The 13,752-nt window shown below is 40.6% G+C and overlaps 1 protein-coding gene across 2 annotated transcripts in view; it reads left to right on the top strand.

Annotated features, from left to right (window-relative positions):
* The first annotated feature begins 229 nt into the window (after window positions 1–229).
* Window positions 230–13,752, top strand: part of COP1 (COP1 E3 ubiquitin ligase) — a 230,873-nt gene continuing 217,350 nt past the window's right edge. For both annotated transcript variants that reach the window (XM_068985956.1, XM_068985957.1), the window contains exon 1: window positions 230–648. In XM_068985956.1, coding sequence (XP_068842057.1) covers window positions 230–648 — 419 coding nt within the window. The remainder of the gene's footprint in view (window positions 649–13,752) is intronic.

Genomic DNA, 13,752 nt, shown 5'->3' with positions numbered 1-13,752 from the left:
TCGGACGCTGCTCTGTGGTTTTGCCTTTACAAAAATCAACTTTATTGTTCCTCAGCCCCACCTCCCGACGCGGCGCGCGTCCTCAGGATGCACTGAAGGCGGAGGGGAGGGAGGCGGCGGTGGCGGCGGTGGCGGTGGCGGCGGTGGCGGCGGCGGCGGCGGCGGCGGCGGCGGGTCGCGGTCGCGGCCCCTCTCCTCCGAGCTCCCAGCCGGAGGGGAGGGAGTCACGATGTCTGGGAGCCGCCAGGCCGGATCGGGCTCCGCCGGCACCAGCCCAGGCTCCTCGGCGGCCTCCTCGGTGACTTCCGCCTCCTCGTCCTTATCCTCTTCCCCGTCGCCCCCTTCCGTAGCGGCTTCGGCGGCGGCGCTGGGGTCCGGCGGGGCGGCCCAGGCCGCGGGCTCCGGCGGTCTCGGGGGCCCGGCGAGGCCTGTGCTGGTGGCGGCCGCGGTGTCCGGCAGCGGCGGCGGGAGCGGCGGCGGGGCGGTGTCCGCGGGCCTGTCCCGGCTCAGCTGCGCGGCCAGGCCCAGCGCCGGCGTAGGAGGGAGCAGCTCCAGCCTAAGCAGCGGCAGCAGGAAGCGACCTCTGCTCGCCCCCCTGTGCAACGGGCTCATCAACTCCTACGAGGACAAAAGCAACGACTTCGTCTGGTGGGTTGGACGAGCAGCCTCCAGCAACTCCCCCCACCCCCCAATCTCTGCATTAGGAGTTTCTGCTGTTGGGGCTGCTGGGCTCCGGGGTGAGGGCGGTCTGTGGGGCGCTGTAGCGGTGTCTGCAGAGGGATTCGAGCGTTTGCAGGGGTTGGTGGGGTGGGATGGGGAAATGTTGGCATCCCGACGCAGGGTGAGGGTACTGGAGAGGGCAGTGTTGGGGGGGAGACGTGAAGGGAGTTGAGGCAATGATAAATAAGAAGGCGAGATGGAAGGTCAAATAAGTGGCTGTGCATAAAAGGGGAAAGGTGGGCACGGAGGTTGGGCCTTGAATTTTCTGGCCGTCTGGTGAATTAGGTACCCTGTCAGTCCGGATTGCTCGTGGAGGTGAATTAAACTTTTAAGGGAGAGAATTAAGCTTCCTGGTATGCTGAGGGAGGGAGTTGTTGGTCACAGTTTGTTTATTTAAAGTGTGGTAGATGGTACTCTAAACATGGGTATGACTGTTTTAAGGAGAAGTAGTATTTGCTGTCAATATCCGTCGTGTGTACGTGTAAATATCGCCTCCTACTTCAAAGACTGGGTCATTTACTTTTAAATCTGCTGTTGAGGCTCCTGTAGTCCAGAAAGTCTGTTCACAAAAAAAATTGCACCTCTAAGTTGAATGTCTTGAAAGAGAGGGCCACATTTTAAAATACCATCCGTGGGTCAGATGTAATTGCACTGCACTTGGCACTTGTGTTAACACATCAGAGTTATTTAGAACTTCTGATTTGAGAAACGCTTGGAGTTAGACTTGTCATCGTGGATAGTATACAGTAGTACTCAGTTATGACATTTGGCATAAAGGGCTTATTCATATTAAGTGAAAGATGGAGTTGATTGTCTTGCTTGAGAGTGTTTTGAGTTTTCACTGGGTTTTGTCCAATTCAGATGGTAAGATTAGAAGAAAGAATTGCTGTTAGCTGAGTGAGAACTGGTAGGATCTTGTGCTTTTCTTCTAGAGGAAATTGTTGATAGACTTAGTATATTAGTGATACGGGAAATTGGCTTACACTGTCATTAGAGGGTAAATTGATTCATGTCGGGGTTGCAGATGATAAGTTGTCATTAAATACAATAGGGCTAGAAGTTGGGAGTATAAGAAAGTTATTGATTAGACTTACAGTTTCTAGTTCTTGCAGTGAAAATGGTTTTATATTTTTGTTTTTGTCATACATTATTCTGTATTGAGAATTGATTCATTTTTCACTGAACCTGGACTAGAATTGTAATTTTTTTTTTTATAAATAACTTAAGCAGCTTATTTTTAAGTCTAAGTGTTCGTACCTGGGAGAGAATGCCATGTGATAAAAGTAGAAACTAATGAAACAAAGTGAGGATTTTTAGAATTTGTCTTTTTGGCCACCATTTCCATTTCACTATAAGTGGATTAAAGGAAACAAACATGCTAGTATCCATGCAGGTGCACTAAAATACAAGGTGAAAGAAGGGAATTAATCATTCATCCAACAGATATTTATTTGACACTCACTGTCTGCCAGGCACCGTATGCAGTTATACTTACTGTAAGCCAGTTTATAGAGATTTGGAGGAGGGGTAGGGGAATATAAGCCACTGGCACTAATTTTTATTTTTTAGGGGTAAAATTACTAAAATTTTTGTTAGTCTGTCACCTAACTTAAAAAAAATTTAAATCCAGTGTCTGAATCTTAACTATGTTGCTTAGATTCTTTTTGTTTTCTTTTATATTCTAAGTGGAAGTGTCCAGTGAGAGTCTTTAGTTAAAAATTCTGAATATTTCACTTTCTAAGAATGTCATAGTCCTTGGTCTCTTGCTGGTGAGGTTGACTTTTCAGAAGAATTCAATAATGGGAATCAGTTTTCCTGATTCTCAAGCTAGATTTGATTTGGCCAAGTGTTTAGGTTAGGAAGATAAAGGACTAGGCAAAGCCCAAGGAATCCTTTTCATTTCTAATTGGCCCTGGGTGGTTGGTCTTGTCTGCTTCAAGGTTAAATTGTGAACCAGTCCACATTATTCTAAGCTTTTACATCTTAATGAGACTTAAGTTTGAATAATGATAATAATTCCTCATTCACATTTTAAAGATGTTTATGCTTCGTGTTTCATTTTATCCTAGAACAACTCTGTTAAGTTGTATAGAACTTCCAATTTTAATGTAATGGTTATATAATTGTATTCTCATAGAGAGAAGTTAAGTAACTGTTTCAGATTGGACTGTTCAGGAACAAAATTACAACTCACATCTCCCAATTCTCAGTTTAGTGCTTTCTTTTATGGAATTTAAAAATTTCAGATCTATAAGATCACTTATATGCATTTAGCCTCAGGGTTCTTAAATGTGGTGGATTGGAGGAAAAGAGCTGTTTCATAATCACAGGAGATAACCTTTTTTTTTTTTTTTTGACCACACCCTGTGGCATGTGGAATTTCTCTGACCAGGAATCCAACCTGAGGTCTGCAGTGGAAGCTCAGAGTCTTAACCACTGGACCCCCAGGGAAGTCTAGGAGACGCATGTTTTTATTCTTACTCCCTCCCCTTGCCTGTCTGTCTGCCCACATCCTAAGAGGACTTAACAGAATTGGGTGCTGGAGTGGGCAGTGTAGTTTGCAAAAGCTCCCTTGGTGATAATGACTTGTCCTTTCACCCTGTTTGAGAACAGTTGATTTAAGTCAAGTGCTGAATTGTCAGTAACACGTATTGGTCTCTCCTTACTTATATTTGAAAGTAAGTTTATATCTTATTGTAGAATTGATGGACATTTTAGGGATTTATAGTCTTGACTTTAGTATTTCTTTCAAAGGATTGAAAGTACCATCAAGTTGTAAATTCTGATTGTATAGATGAAGGGTCTGTAGTACAGTAGAGAGTGGTATATATAGCTTGAAGTTGGATAAGTCTCTGACATTCAAAGGAAGTCTGTGTTGCCTTACTTTTCAAAATTTTCTTACATGGTCTGTTAAATTATGAGTCTGTCCCATGTTTGGAAGACAATATCTTTCTTTTACACTGTTTCACATTATGACTGTCTCTGTGTTAGCCTTTCCAGCTCCCTGAAATGACCTTTTCTACCTCTTTAAGTCCCAGATATTCTCTAAGTTGTAGCAGAAATAAGTATTTTTAAGTTGATAGTAAGCCCTTATGGGAAAATTTACTCTGCCTGATCAAATGTAGGTAGAATCTATGTTAAGTCCATCTACCATTTTATAAATGTGAGAGACAGCCTCTTGTGTCAAACTGTTAATAACAGACTGTCCTGAAGGAGTTCACGATTTATGTGAAGAAAAGCTTTTAATCACATAATTATAATATCACACCCTGGCATCGCTGCTTCTCTTAGTGTCATGGCAGATGTTAAGTACTCTTTTGGAATTCAAATCTTGTCTCACAGTCCTCAACATAGCAGTCTAGGCAGCCACTACCTATTAATCGTATTTCTGGTGGGCTGACGTCTATGGGGTCGCACCCATTCGGACATGACTGAAGTGACTTAGCAGCGGCAGCAGCAGCGCTAAAGATGAGACCTGTTGCCCATGTTTTATTGAGTATGAGACCTCAGTTTAGTTTAAGGATGGACTTTTGGCTCAGATAGAGATAATGAAGCAAAGTGGGTTTAGTAAAAATTTCAGATAACTGTGTTAGAGGCTCATGTAGATGCTTGAAACTCAAAGTTCATAAATGCCAAGTTCACTAAAAAGTACTAATAGTTGGTTCGGTATACATAATAATAATGTGAAAGTCGCTCAGTCGTGTCCCACTCTTTGCAACCCCATGGACTATACACTCCATGGAATTCTCCAGGCCAGAATACCAGAGTGGACAGCTGTTCCCTTCTACAGGGGATCTTCCCAACCCAGGTCTCCCACATTGCAAGCTGATTCTTTACTAGCTGAGCCACAAGGGAAGCCCAGGAATACTGGTGTGGGTAGCCTATCCCTTCTCCAGCAGATCTTCCTGACCCAGGAATCGAACTGGAGTCTCCTGCATTGCAGGTGGATTCTTTACCAACTGAGCTATCAGGGATGCCCACATAATAATAATATGTGTTCCAGTATAATTAAGTAAGTAAGTGTTAGTCGCTCAGTCCTGCCTGACTCTTTGCGACCCCATGAACTGCAGCCCACCAGGCTCCTCTGTCCATGAGATTTTCCAGGCAAGGATGCTGGAGTGGGTTGTCATTTCCTTCTCCAGGGGACCTTCCCAACCCAGGGATTGAACCCAGGTCTCCTGCACTGCAGGCAGATTCTTTACCGACTGAGTTCCAATATAAATTATTTGCCAGGCACTATTCTAAGAGTTTGACATGACTTAATCTTTACAACAGCTATTTGATGCAGATAATTCCCATTGAGAAAAATTAATTGCAGTTCGCTTGCTTTAGAGCGTGGGCTCTAGGTGCACAGGCTTCAGTAATTGTAGCACACAGGTTCAGCAGTTGCAGTACGTGGGCTTTAGTTTCTCCACTGCATGTGGAATCTTCAGACCAGAAACTGAACCCATGTCCCCTGCATTGGCAGGCAGATTCTTACCCACTGTACCAGCAGAAAGTCCCTAATTCCTGTTTTATAGATGAGGAAGTGAAGGTCAGAGAGGTTATGTAACTTGTCTCAATTCATATAGTTAATAATGGTGGTATCAGTGTTTATATGCAGATGTTTTGGCTCAAAGCTCAAGTGCTTAACCATTGTATTACCTTGCCTTTCAGAGACCAGTGATTTTGTTTACAATCAGCCTTATTAAGATATAATTTGCATGCAATAGAAGTCACCAGATTTAAGTGTACAGTTCAGTGAGCCTGACAAATGAATACATCTGTGTTACTACCCTGTGAGGTACAGAGTGTTTCCATCACGCTCATGAGTTTACTGTGCCACAGCTTTGCACTCAGTCTTCTCTCACCTCTGATAACCTGGCCATCTGTTTTCCTTCTATATAGTTTTGCCTTTTCTAGGCTTTTGTATAAATGGAAGTCATTCAGTATGTAGTCTTTTGTGCTTGACTTCTTTCCCTTGGAGTAGTGTTTTTGAGATTCGATAATGGTGAGTGCTGTGCTGTGTGTGCTTAGTCACTCAGTCGTGTCCGACTCTGTGCGACCCATGGACTGTAGCCCGCCAGGCTCCTCTGTCCGTGGGGATTCTCCAGGTAAGAGTACTGGAGTGGGTTGTTGCCATACCCTTCTCCAGGGGATCTTACCCGTGCATGGATCGAACTGGGGTCTCCTGCATTGCAGGCAGATTCTTTTACCAGCTGAGCTACCAGGGAAGCCCTTAATAATGGTGAATGTTTCACTAATTTTCTTCTTTAGCTTTCTTCTGAGTAGTATTCCATTACATGGATATAACATGAAAGTGAAAGTGAAGTTGCTCAGTCATGTCCGACTCTTTGGGACCCCATGGACTGTAGCCTACCAGGCTCCTCAGTCCATGGAATTTTCCAGGCAAGAGCACTGCAGTGGGTTGCCATTTCCTTCTCCAGGGGAATCCTCCCAACCCAGGGATCGAACCTGGGTCTCCCGCACTACAGGCAGACACTTTACCATCTGAGCCACCAGGTATATAACATGACTTCTTTATATATTCATCAGTTGAAAGATACTGAGTTTCTTTGTTTCTGAAGTTTTCAGTGATTGTGAAGAAAGCTGTTGTAAACATTCACATTCAGGTTTCTGTACAGACCCATCTTCATGTCTCTTGGGTAAATATATAGGAGTGTATTCTTGGGTTGTGAGGCCAACTGTATGTTTAACATGATAAGAAACTGCAGAATGGTTTTCTAAAGTGACTGTCATTTAGCATTTCTACCAGCAATGTTTGAGTTTCAGTTCCACATTCTTACCAACGCTTGCTTTCAGTCTTTGAAATTTCAGTCATTCTAGTGGTATGTTTAGTCGTATCTTATTGCCATAATTTGCATGTTCTTAATGACTGATGATGTTGAGCATACTTCCATGTGCTTATTTCCACTTGCATATCTGGAGAATCCCAGGGACGGGGGAGCCTGGTTGGCTGCCGTCTATGGGGTCACACAGAATTGGACATGACTGAAGTGACTTAGCAGCAGCAGTATCTTCCATTGTGTATCTTCTAATCTCTCGTGTATATTTCTGACATTTGTGTTAAGTTGTAAGGCTTATGGCTGCAAGTCTTTTGTCAGTCTGTATATTGTGATGTTTTCTCCCAGTCTATTGTTTACTTTTTAGTTTTCTGAGCAGTCTTTTGAAGTGCAAAAGTTTAAAACTTAAGTCCAGTTTATTGGACTTTTTTCTTTTATGGTCTGTGACTTATATGTTCTATCAAAATTGTTGTCTAAATCTTCTTGTATATTCTAGAAACTTTATAGCTTTTTTGTACTTAGGTACAATCATTTCATGTTAGTTTTTATATACTGTATTTGGTAAGATTCGAAGATTTTTCCCCTCCACTGTAGATGTCCAGTTATTGAAGCACCCGTTTGTTGAAAAGACCATCTTTTTTCATTAAATTTTCTTGGAGTATTTCTCAAAAATTAATATGTTTAAGTTTATTTCTGAAATCTTTATTCTGTTCCATTGATCTAAGTGTTTATCCTTATGCCTATACTGCAATCTTAATTTCTGTATCATTGTTGTAAATCTTAAAATCAGATAGTGTAGTTTTGTTCCTCTTTTTAGTTATTTAGGAAGTTTGCATTTCCACATATATTTTAGCTTTATATTCTAGAAAGGTTTCTGGAATTTTAATTTGGGTTACTTTGAATCGATGACTCAATTTGGGGAGATTTGACATCTTAACAATATTGAATCTTTGAGCCATAAACATAATATGTTTCTCCAGTTATTTAGGTCTTGAACTTCTCTTAGCAGAGTTTTATGGTTCTCCATGTTTGGATCTTGCACATATTTTGTTAAACTTACTCCTAAGTGGTTCATGTTTTTGATGCTCTTGTGTTAATTTCGGTTTCCTAATGTTGCTAATATGTAGAAATACAAATTATTTTTGTGTATTGACTTTGTTCTTCAAATTGTTAAGTTCACTTATTATTTGTAACAGTTTTTTGGTAGAACCATGTGATTTTCTAAGATAACAATCATGTCATCTGAAAATCAATATAGTTTTACTTCTTTCTTTTTGAATTTTATGTCTTATTTTGGGATCTTCCCTGGTGGCTCAGAGGGTGAAGAATCCACCCACAATGTAGGAGACGCTGGTTCAATTTCTGGTTTGGGAAGATTTGCTGGAGAAGGGTTAGGCTGCCCACTGCAGTATTCTTTGGCTTCCCTGGTAGATCAGACAGTAAAGAATCCACCTGCAATGTGGGAGACCTGAATTTGATCCCTGGGTTGGGAAGATCCCCTGGAGAAGGGAACGTCTACCCACTCTAGTGTTCTAGCCTGGAGAGTTCCATGGACAGAGGAACCTGGCAGTCCATGGTCTCACAAAGAGCTGGACATGACTGAGCAACTTTCATACACTAATTTTTTAAAGCTGTATTTTTCATTTTTATTTATGAGTGACATTAATCTATTGTTTTCATGTAATGCACACATGTATTTACTTTTTGTATTTATATATAAGTTTTGGTATCAGAGTTATTAGTTTCTAGGGCTGTTGAAACATAATCACAGACTGGGCAGCTTAAAAAGCAGAAAGTTATTTTCTCACAGTTTTAGAGGCTAGAAGTTTAAGATCAAGGTGTCTTCAGATTTGGGTTCTTCCCTCCGTAACTTGCCGATGGCCACCTCTTGTTGTGTCTTCACGTAGTTGTGCTTTGGTCTGTGTGTTGTCTGTATCCTAATCTCATGTAAGAACACCATGGGTTTAGGTCCTGCATATATAACCTTTACCGTAGTTACCTCTTTAATGTCCAGTCTCCAAATACAGTCTCCTGAGGTACTGAGGGTCAGGATTTCAATGTATGGATTTGGGAGAGGACACAGTCTAGCCCATCACATAGAGTTATACTGGATTTCTAAAAGGGGATGAGAAATGTTGTCTATTTTCTGAAAGAGTTTATGAAATCGGTGTATTTCTTCTTAGGTGTCTGGTAGAATTCATCAGCAAAGCCATAGTTTTTGTGGAAAGGTTTTATTTACTACCAGTTTCTTTAACTGATAAAGGACTGTTCAGGTTTTTTATTTAAGTGAGCAAGTGAGTTTTGGTAATTTGCCTGCTAAGGGATTTCTCCATTTCACCCAAGATATTGACTTTGTTGACATAGGTTCATAAATATTAGCACTTCTTTATGCTTTAAATGTTTGTAGGATTTGGAAGGATGTCCCTTCTTTCTTTCATTCCTGATGCTGATAATTTGTGTTTTCTCTCTCTCTCTCTTTTTTTTTTTTTTTTTTTGCCTGGAACAGTTTAGCCAGAGGATTGTCAGTTTTATTAATCTTTTCAAATAACTATTTCACTGATATTTGGCTTTGTTTTTTAAATTCTACTTTGAGTTTTATCTTCTTTTTCTAGCCTTGAATACAGAAGCTTACATTTTTTTCTGAGAAAAATTTAATTCTAGTAGTTTCTCTTGGTAATCCTGCACTAATTTTCATTCAGTTCCATAAACTTTTTTTATCCTTTCCATTGTGATTGGAAGAATGGGCTACTTAGATGTATTTTAATTTCTAAATGAGAATTCTCTGGATATCATTTTGTTATTGACTCCTAATACAATGTAGCTTTGTTCAGAGAATAGGATTTGTATGAATTCAATCCTTTTAAATTTACTGACTTCTTTCATTTTCTACCATAGGCTTTATCTTGGTTAATGTTCCATATGCATTTGGAAAAAAATGAGTATTCTCCTGTGTGTAGACTAGTATATTCTATAAATGTCAAGTTTGTTGATGTGTTAAGCTCTGTACACCCATACTGATTTTCTGAATACTTGTTCTGTCAGTTACTGAAAGAGGTGTTAAAATCTTTAACCATGCCATGTGTAATTGTGGGTTTTACTATGTTTCCTTGCAATTCTGTCAATTTTTGTTTCATGTATTTTGAAACTTTAGTAGTAGGGCACACACATTTAGGGTTGGTAGGTTCATCTCCTTATCATTTTGAAATGTCCTTATTACTGGGAATGTCTGTTGGTCTGAAATCCATTTAGTCTGTTAACATAGCTTCTCCAGCTTTATTTTCTTAAATGTTTACAGGGTATGTGTTTTTGTCCTTCACTACTTCTATGTCTGTTTCAAAGTAGGATACTTGTAGATAGCTTATGGTTGAGTCTTTTTTACTTACTATGACAATTTGCCTTTTAATTGGCTTGGTTAGACTTTTTGCATTTTAACATAATTATATGCTTGGTTTTATGTATACATCTTGCTTGCTCTTTGTTTTCTATTTGTCCTTTCTATTCTTCTATTCCTTTTCTCTCTTTTTTTCCCCTTCTTTCCCTGCCTTCTTTTGGATTAATTGTGTATTTTTAAGATTTCTCTTTTGTTTCTACTGTTGACTTATTAGTACTACTTGTATGGGATGTGTGTGTGTGTGTGTGTGTGTGTGTGTTTGGGGGGAAGTGCTTGCCCTAGGGTTTATAATACTCACTTTTAATTTTTTATAGTCTACCTTCAAATAATGTTATGTCACTTCGTAAACAGTGTAAGAATTTTGTAATAGTATGCCTCCATTCTGTAGGATCCATCCCAGTTACTCCCTCATGGCCAGAAGTGTAAGTTCTATGTGTGCGTGTGTGCGCGCGTGCATGCGCGCTCAGTTGTGTCTGACTCTTTGTGATTCCATGGACAGTAGCCCACTAAGCTCCTCTGTGGAATTTTTTCAAGCAAGAATACTGGAGTGGGTTGCCATTTCCTCCCCCAGGGCATCTTCCCGACCCAGGGATAGAACCGGCATCTCTTGTGTCTCCTGCACTGGCAGGCAGACTCTTTACCACTGCACCACCTGGGAAGTCATAAGTTCTGTTTTCTTTTTCTAAAAAAAAAAAAAAAAATTGAAGTAAAATGCATACCATATAAGAGTCACCATTTAAAGTGTACAGTTCAGCACATTTGCAGTGTTGTGCAGCCATCACCACTGGTAGTTGCCCTGCGGCACGTGGGATTTTAGTTCCCTGGCCAGAGATCAAACCTGCGTTCCCTGCATTGGAAGGAGATTTTCAACCAGTGGACCACCATGGAAGTCCCCAAAGCAATATTTTTTCAAAAGTTACTTTAAGAACTCCAGGTGGAAATACAAGAAGCACATCTTCTACATGGCTATGAGGAGTACATCTTCCGCGTGGATGGGTGTTCTTTCTCCTGATGATGGGACTGACAGTATCAGGGCTTCTCTGGTGGCTCAGCTGGTATAGAATCTGCCTGTGATGCAGGAGATGTGGGTTCAATCCCTGGGTTTGGAAGATCTGCTGGAGAAGGGATAGGCTACTCACTTCAGTATTCTTGGGCTTCCCTTGTGGCTCAGCTGGTAAAGAGTCCACCTGCAATATGGGAGACATGGGTTCGATCCCTGGGTTGGGAAGATCCCCTGGAGAAGGGAAAGGCTACCCACTCCAGTATTCTGGCCTGGAGAATTCCATGGATTATATAGTCCATGGGGCTGCAAAGAGTGGGACAGGACTGAATCATTTTCACTTTCTTTCACTGTCTAATGAACATAGTAGGTATGGTATCTTCGTGTCCATACTTTTGTAGCCCCTCCTGCATATGCATCCGTGTTTTTCTAATGTGTGAACTTGCTATCTTTCCTAGCTCATTGGTCTGTGATGGTTGCTTTTCTGAATTAATGACTAAAATATAACAGTTACATTTTGTTGGTATTGGCATAAAACAGTATTTATTTTGTATCAATCATATTTTCTGTCTCAGGAATTTGAATTTAAAAAGGAAAACACTTGAATTGGCCTATTTTTAAAAAATATTGAAGTTCTTAAAGTAGTGCTGATGCTTGAAGGGCTATACAGTTGACCCTTGAACCAGCACAGGAGTTGGGATGCCCACCCTCTGCCCAGTTGAAAATCCTCTTTAACTTAAGTCAACCTTTCATATCCACAGTCCCTCCACATCTGTGCATTCAACCAAATGGAGATTGTGTTGTACTGTAGTATTTATTATTGAAAAAAATCTGTGTGTAAGTGGACCCCCATAATTCAAACCTGTGTTGTTCAAGGGTCAGTTGTATATTGCAAGCTGAGATATCCTTGAGATGCAGAAAAAGAAACATTAGTCACATTAATAGCAGAGCTCTGGTGAAAATCTGTATTCCATGTAAGTGCACTGAAGTCCCTAGATCCACCTTAAATCTAACACCAGATCCTGTGAGCCCTGATGATGCTGTTTGCTATGAAATAATTCTCTTAATTGTTCCACTTATAACTCACAATCCTAATTGAAATTCTTCTCTAACTGTAAGCCTTTCGTGGTTAGAACTGCTACTCTGAGTAGTGGAATCTTGGGAATGTGTGAATAAAATAAGATCCAGGAGGAAATTAAGAGTGTATTGGGGTGATTTCATACTGGGAGGAATCAATAGTGACACTCTTTGGCCGTATTTGTTTTCCCGATCTGTTTACTTTTTTTAGGGGATTGCGGTGGACGGAACACCAGAGCTTGGCTCCCTTGCTTCTCTTTTCATGCCTATCACTTGTGTTAATAACGGTGTCCTTTCCCCCCCAGCCTACGTGGTCTCATTTAAAAAAGAAAAAAAAGCAAAAAACGAAAACTCTACTCCTGAGACTCTACCAGAGCTATTTTGAATGCCCTACCCGGCTCTTTTTTTTTTTTTTTTTTTAATTTCATTGTTAAATTACAGAGTCTAAAAATTTTGCCTTGTCTTTCTTTTCTTCTTTACCTTTCCTGTCCTTATTCAGAGAATCCTGTGATATAAGACAAAGTTAAACATGGAGATAGGAAAGGGATCTTTTTTATAAAATACAGGATAAATTTAATCTCTATTTAAAGGGACATTTAAGTTTTCTACGGCTTTTATCATATCAAATGAAGTTAGGAAGGAGTGAGATGAATGGACAGAGGCTGGAACTTAACTGCTCTCTGTGAAGATTGGTGCTTGGGATCTAGCATTATCTGTATAGGTGTTAAAAATGATTTGAAGCTATTACTATTTTCCTTTTCCTTTATTTCCTTGTCTTTCAGTCCTGAATCCACTTAGGGCCAATTGAGAATGAAGGGTAGCTTGAGGATGGTCACAAAGCAGCTGGTTTAAGGGGAAGGAGGAAGCTAGGGAAGTGTCAAGTTTTGGACATTTTGAGGGGAAGAAAGAAACATTTCTGTGGCTGACTTTTGTTGGCTGTCTTTCACTCTTGAAGGATGTATATAAATTTCAACATATTCAAAATAATTTTTTCCAAGGTTTTCTCAATGCTGATAGTGATTGGAAATTTCATGGTCACAGTGATACATGTATTTGTTTCCTTTATCTTCTGATGCAGAGGGCACTGGACTTGGAATTAAAAGCCCTGAGATTTAACTTTGGGCAAATGAATGTTTGAGTTTTTTTTTTTTTTTTTTAATTTATAAATTGAGATGTAATGGTATCCCATTGTAGGATTGTGAGGTTTAGATTATATAATCGGAGAAGGCAATGGCACCCCACTCCAGTACTCTTGCCTGGAAAATCCCATGGACGGAGGAGCCTGGAAGGCTGCAGTCTATGGGGTCGCTGAGGGTTGGATACAACCGAGCAACTTCACTTCCACGTTTCACTTTGATGCATTGGAGAAGGAAATGGCAACCCACTCCAGTGTTCTTGCCTGGAGAATCCCAGGGACGGGGGAGCCTGGTGGGCTGCCGTCTGTGGGGTTGCACAGAGTCGGACACGACTGAAGTGACTTAGCAGCAGTAGCAGTAGATTATATAATAGATGTCTGAAGACACTGTAACTTATAAAATCACCGAAAGGAATCAGGTGGTGTTTGCCAGGATTTCACATTTGGTGCCAAAATATGAAAGTGGTTCTTTGATCCTGTTAGGTAAGGTAAGATGTAACCACTCCGTATTTTCCTAAATGACTCTTAATTGTGCCTGGGTCTGATTATCTTGGTAATGTTTTTTTGTATAATACTTAACATTTGAAAAACCGAATGCTTGGTTAGTTAGAATCAGTGCTACTAGAATCAGTTGACACATTTTGTG

The sequence above is a fragment of the Capricornis sumatraensis genome, chromosome 14 (assembly GCF_032405125.1).
Source record: "Capricornis sumatraensis isolate serow.1 chromosome 14, serow.2, whole genome shotgun sequence".
In the NCBI taxonomy this organism is placed as follows: Eukaryota; Metazoa; Chordata; class Mammalia; order Artiodactyla; family Bovidae; genus Capricornis; species Capricornis sumatraensis.
The sequence above is the reverse complement of the archived record's forward strand: the minus strand, read 5'-3'. Positions and strand labels throughout refer to the sequence as shown.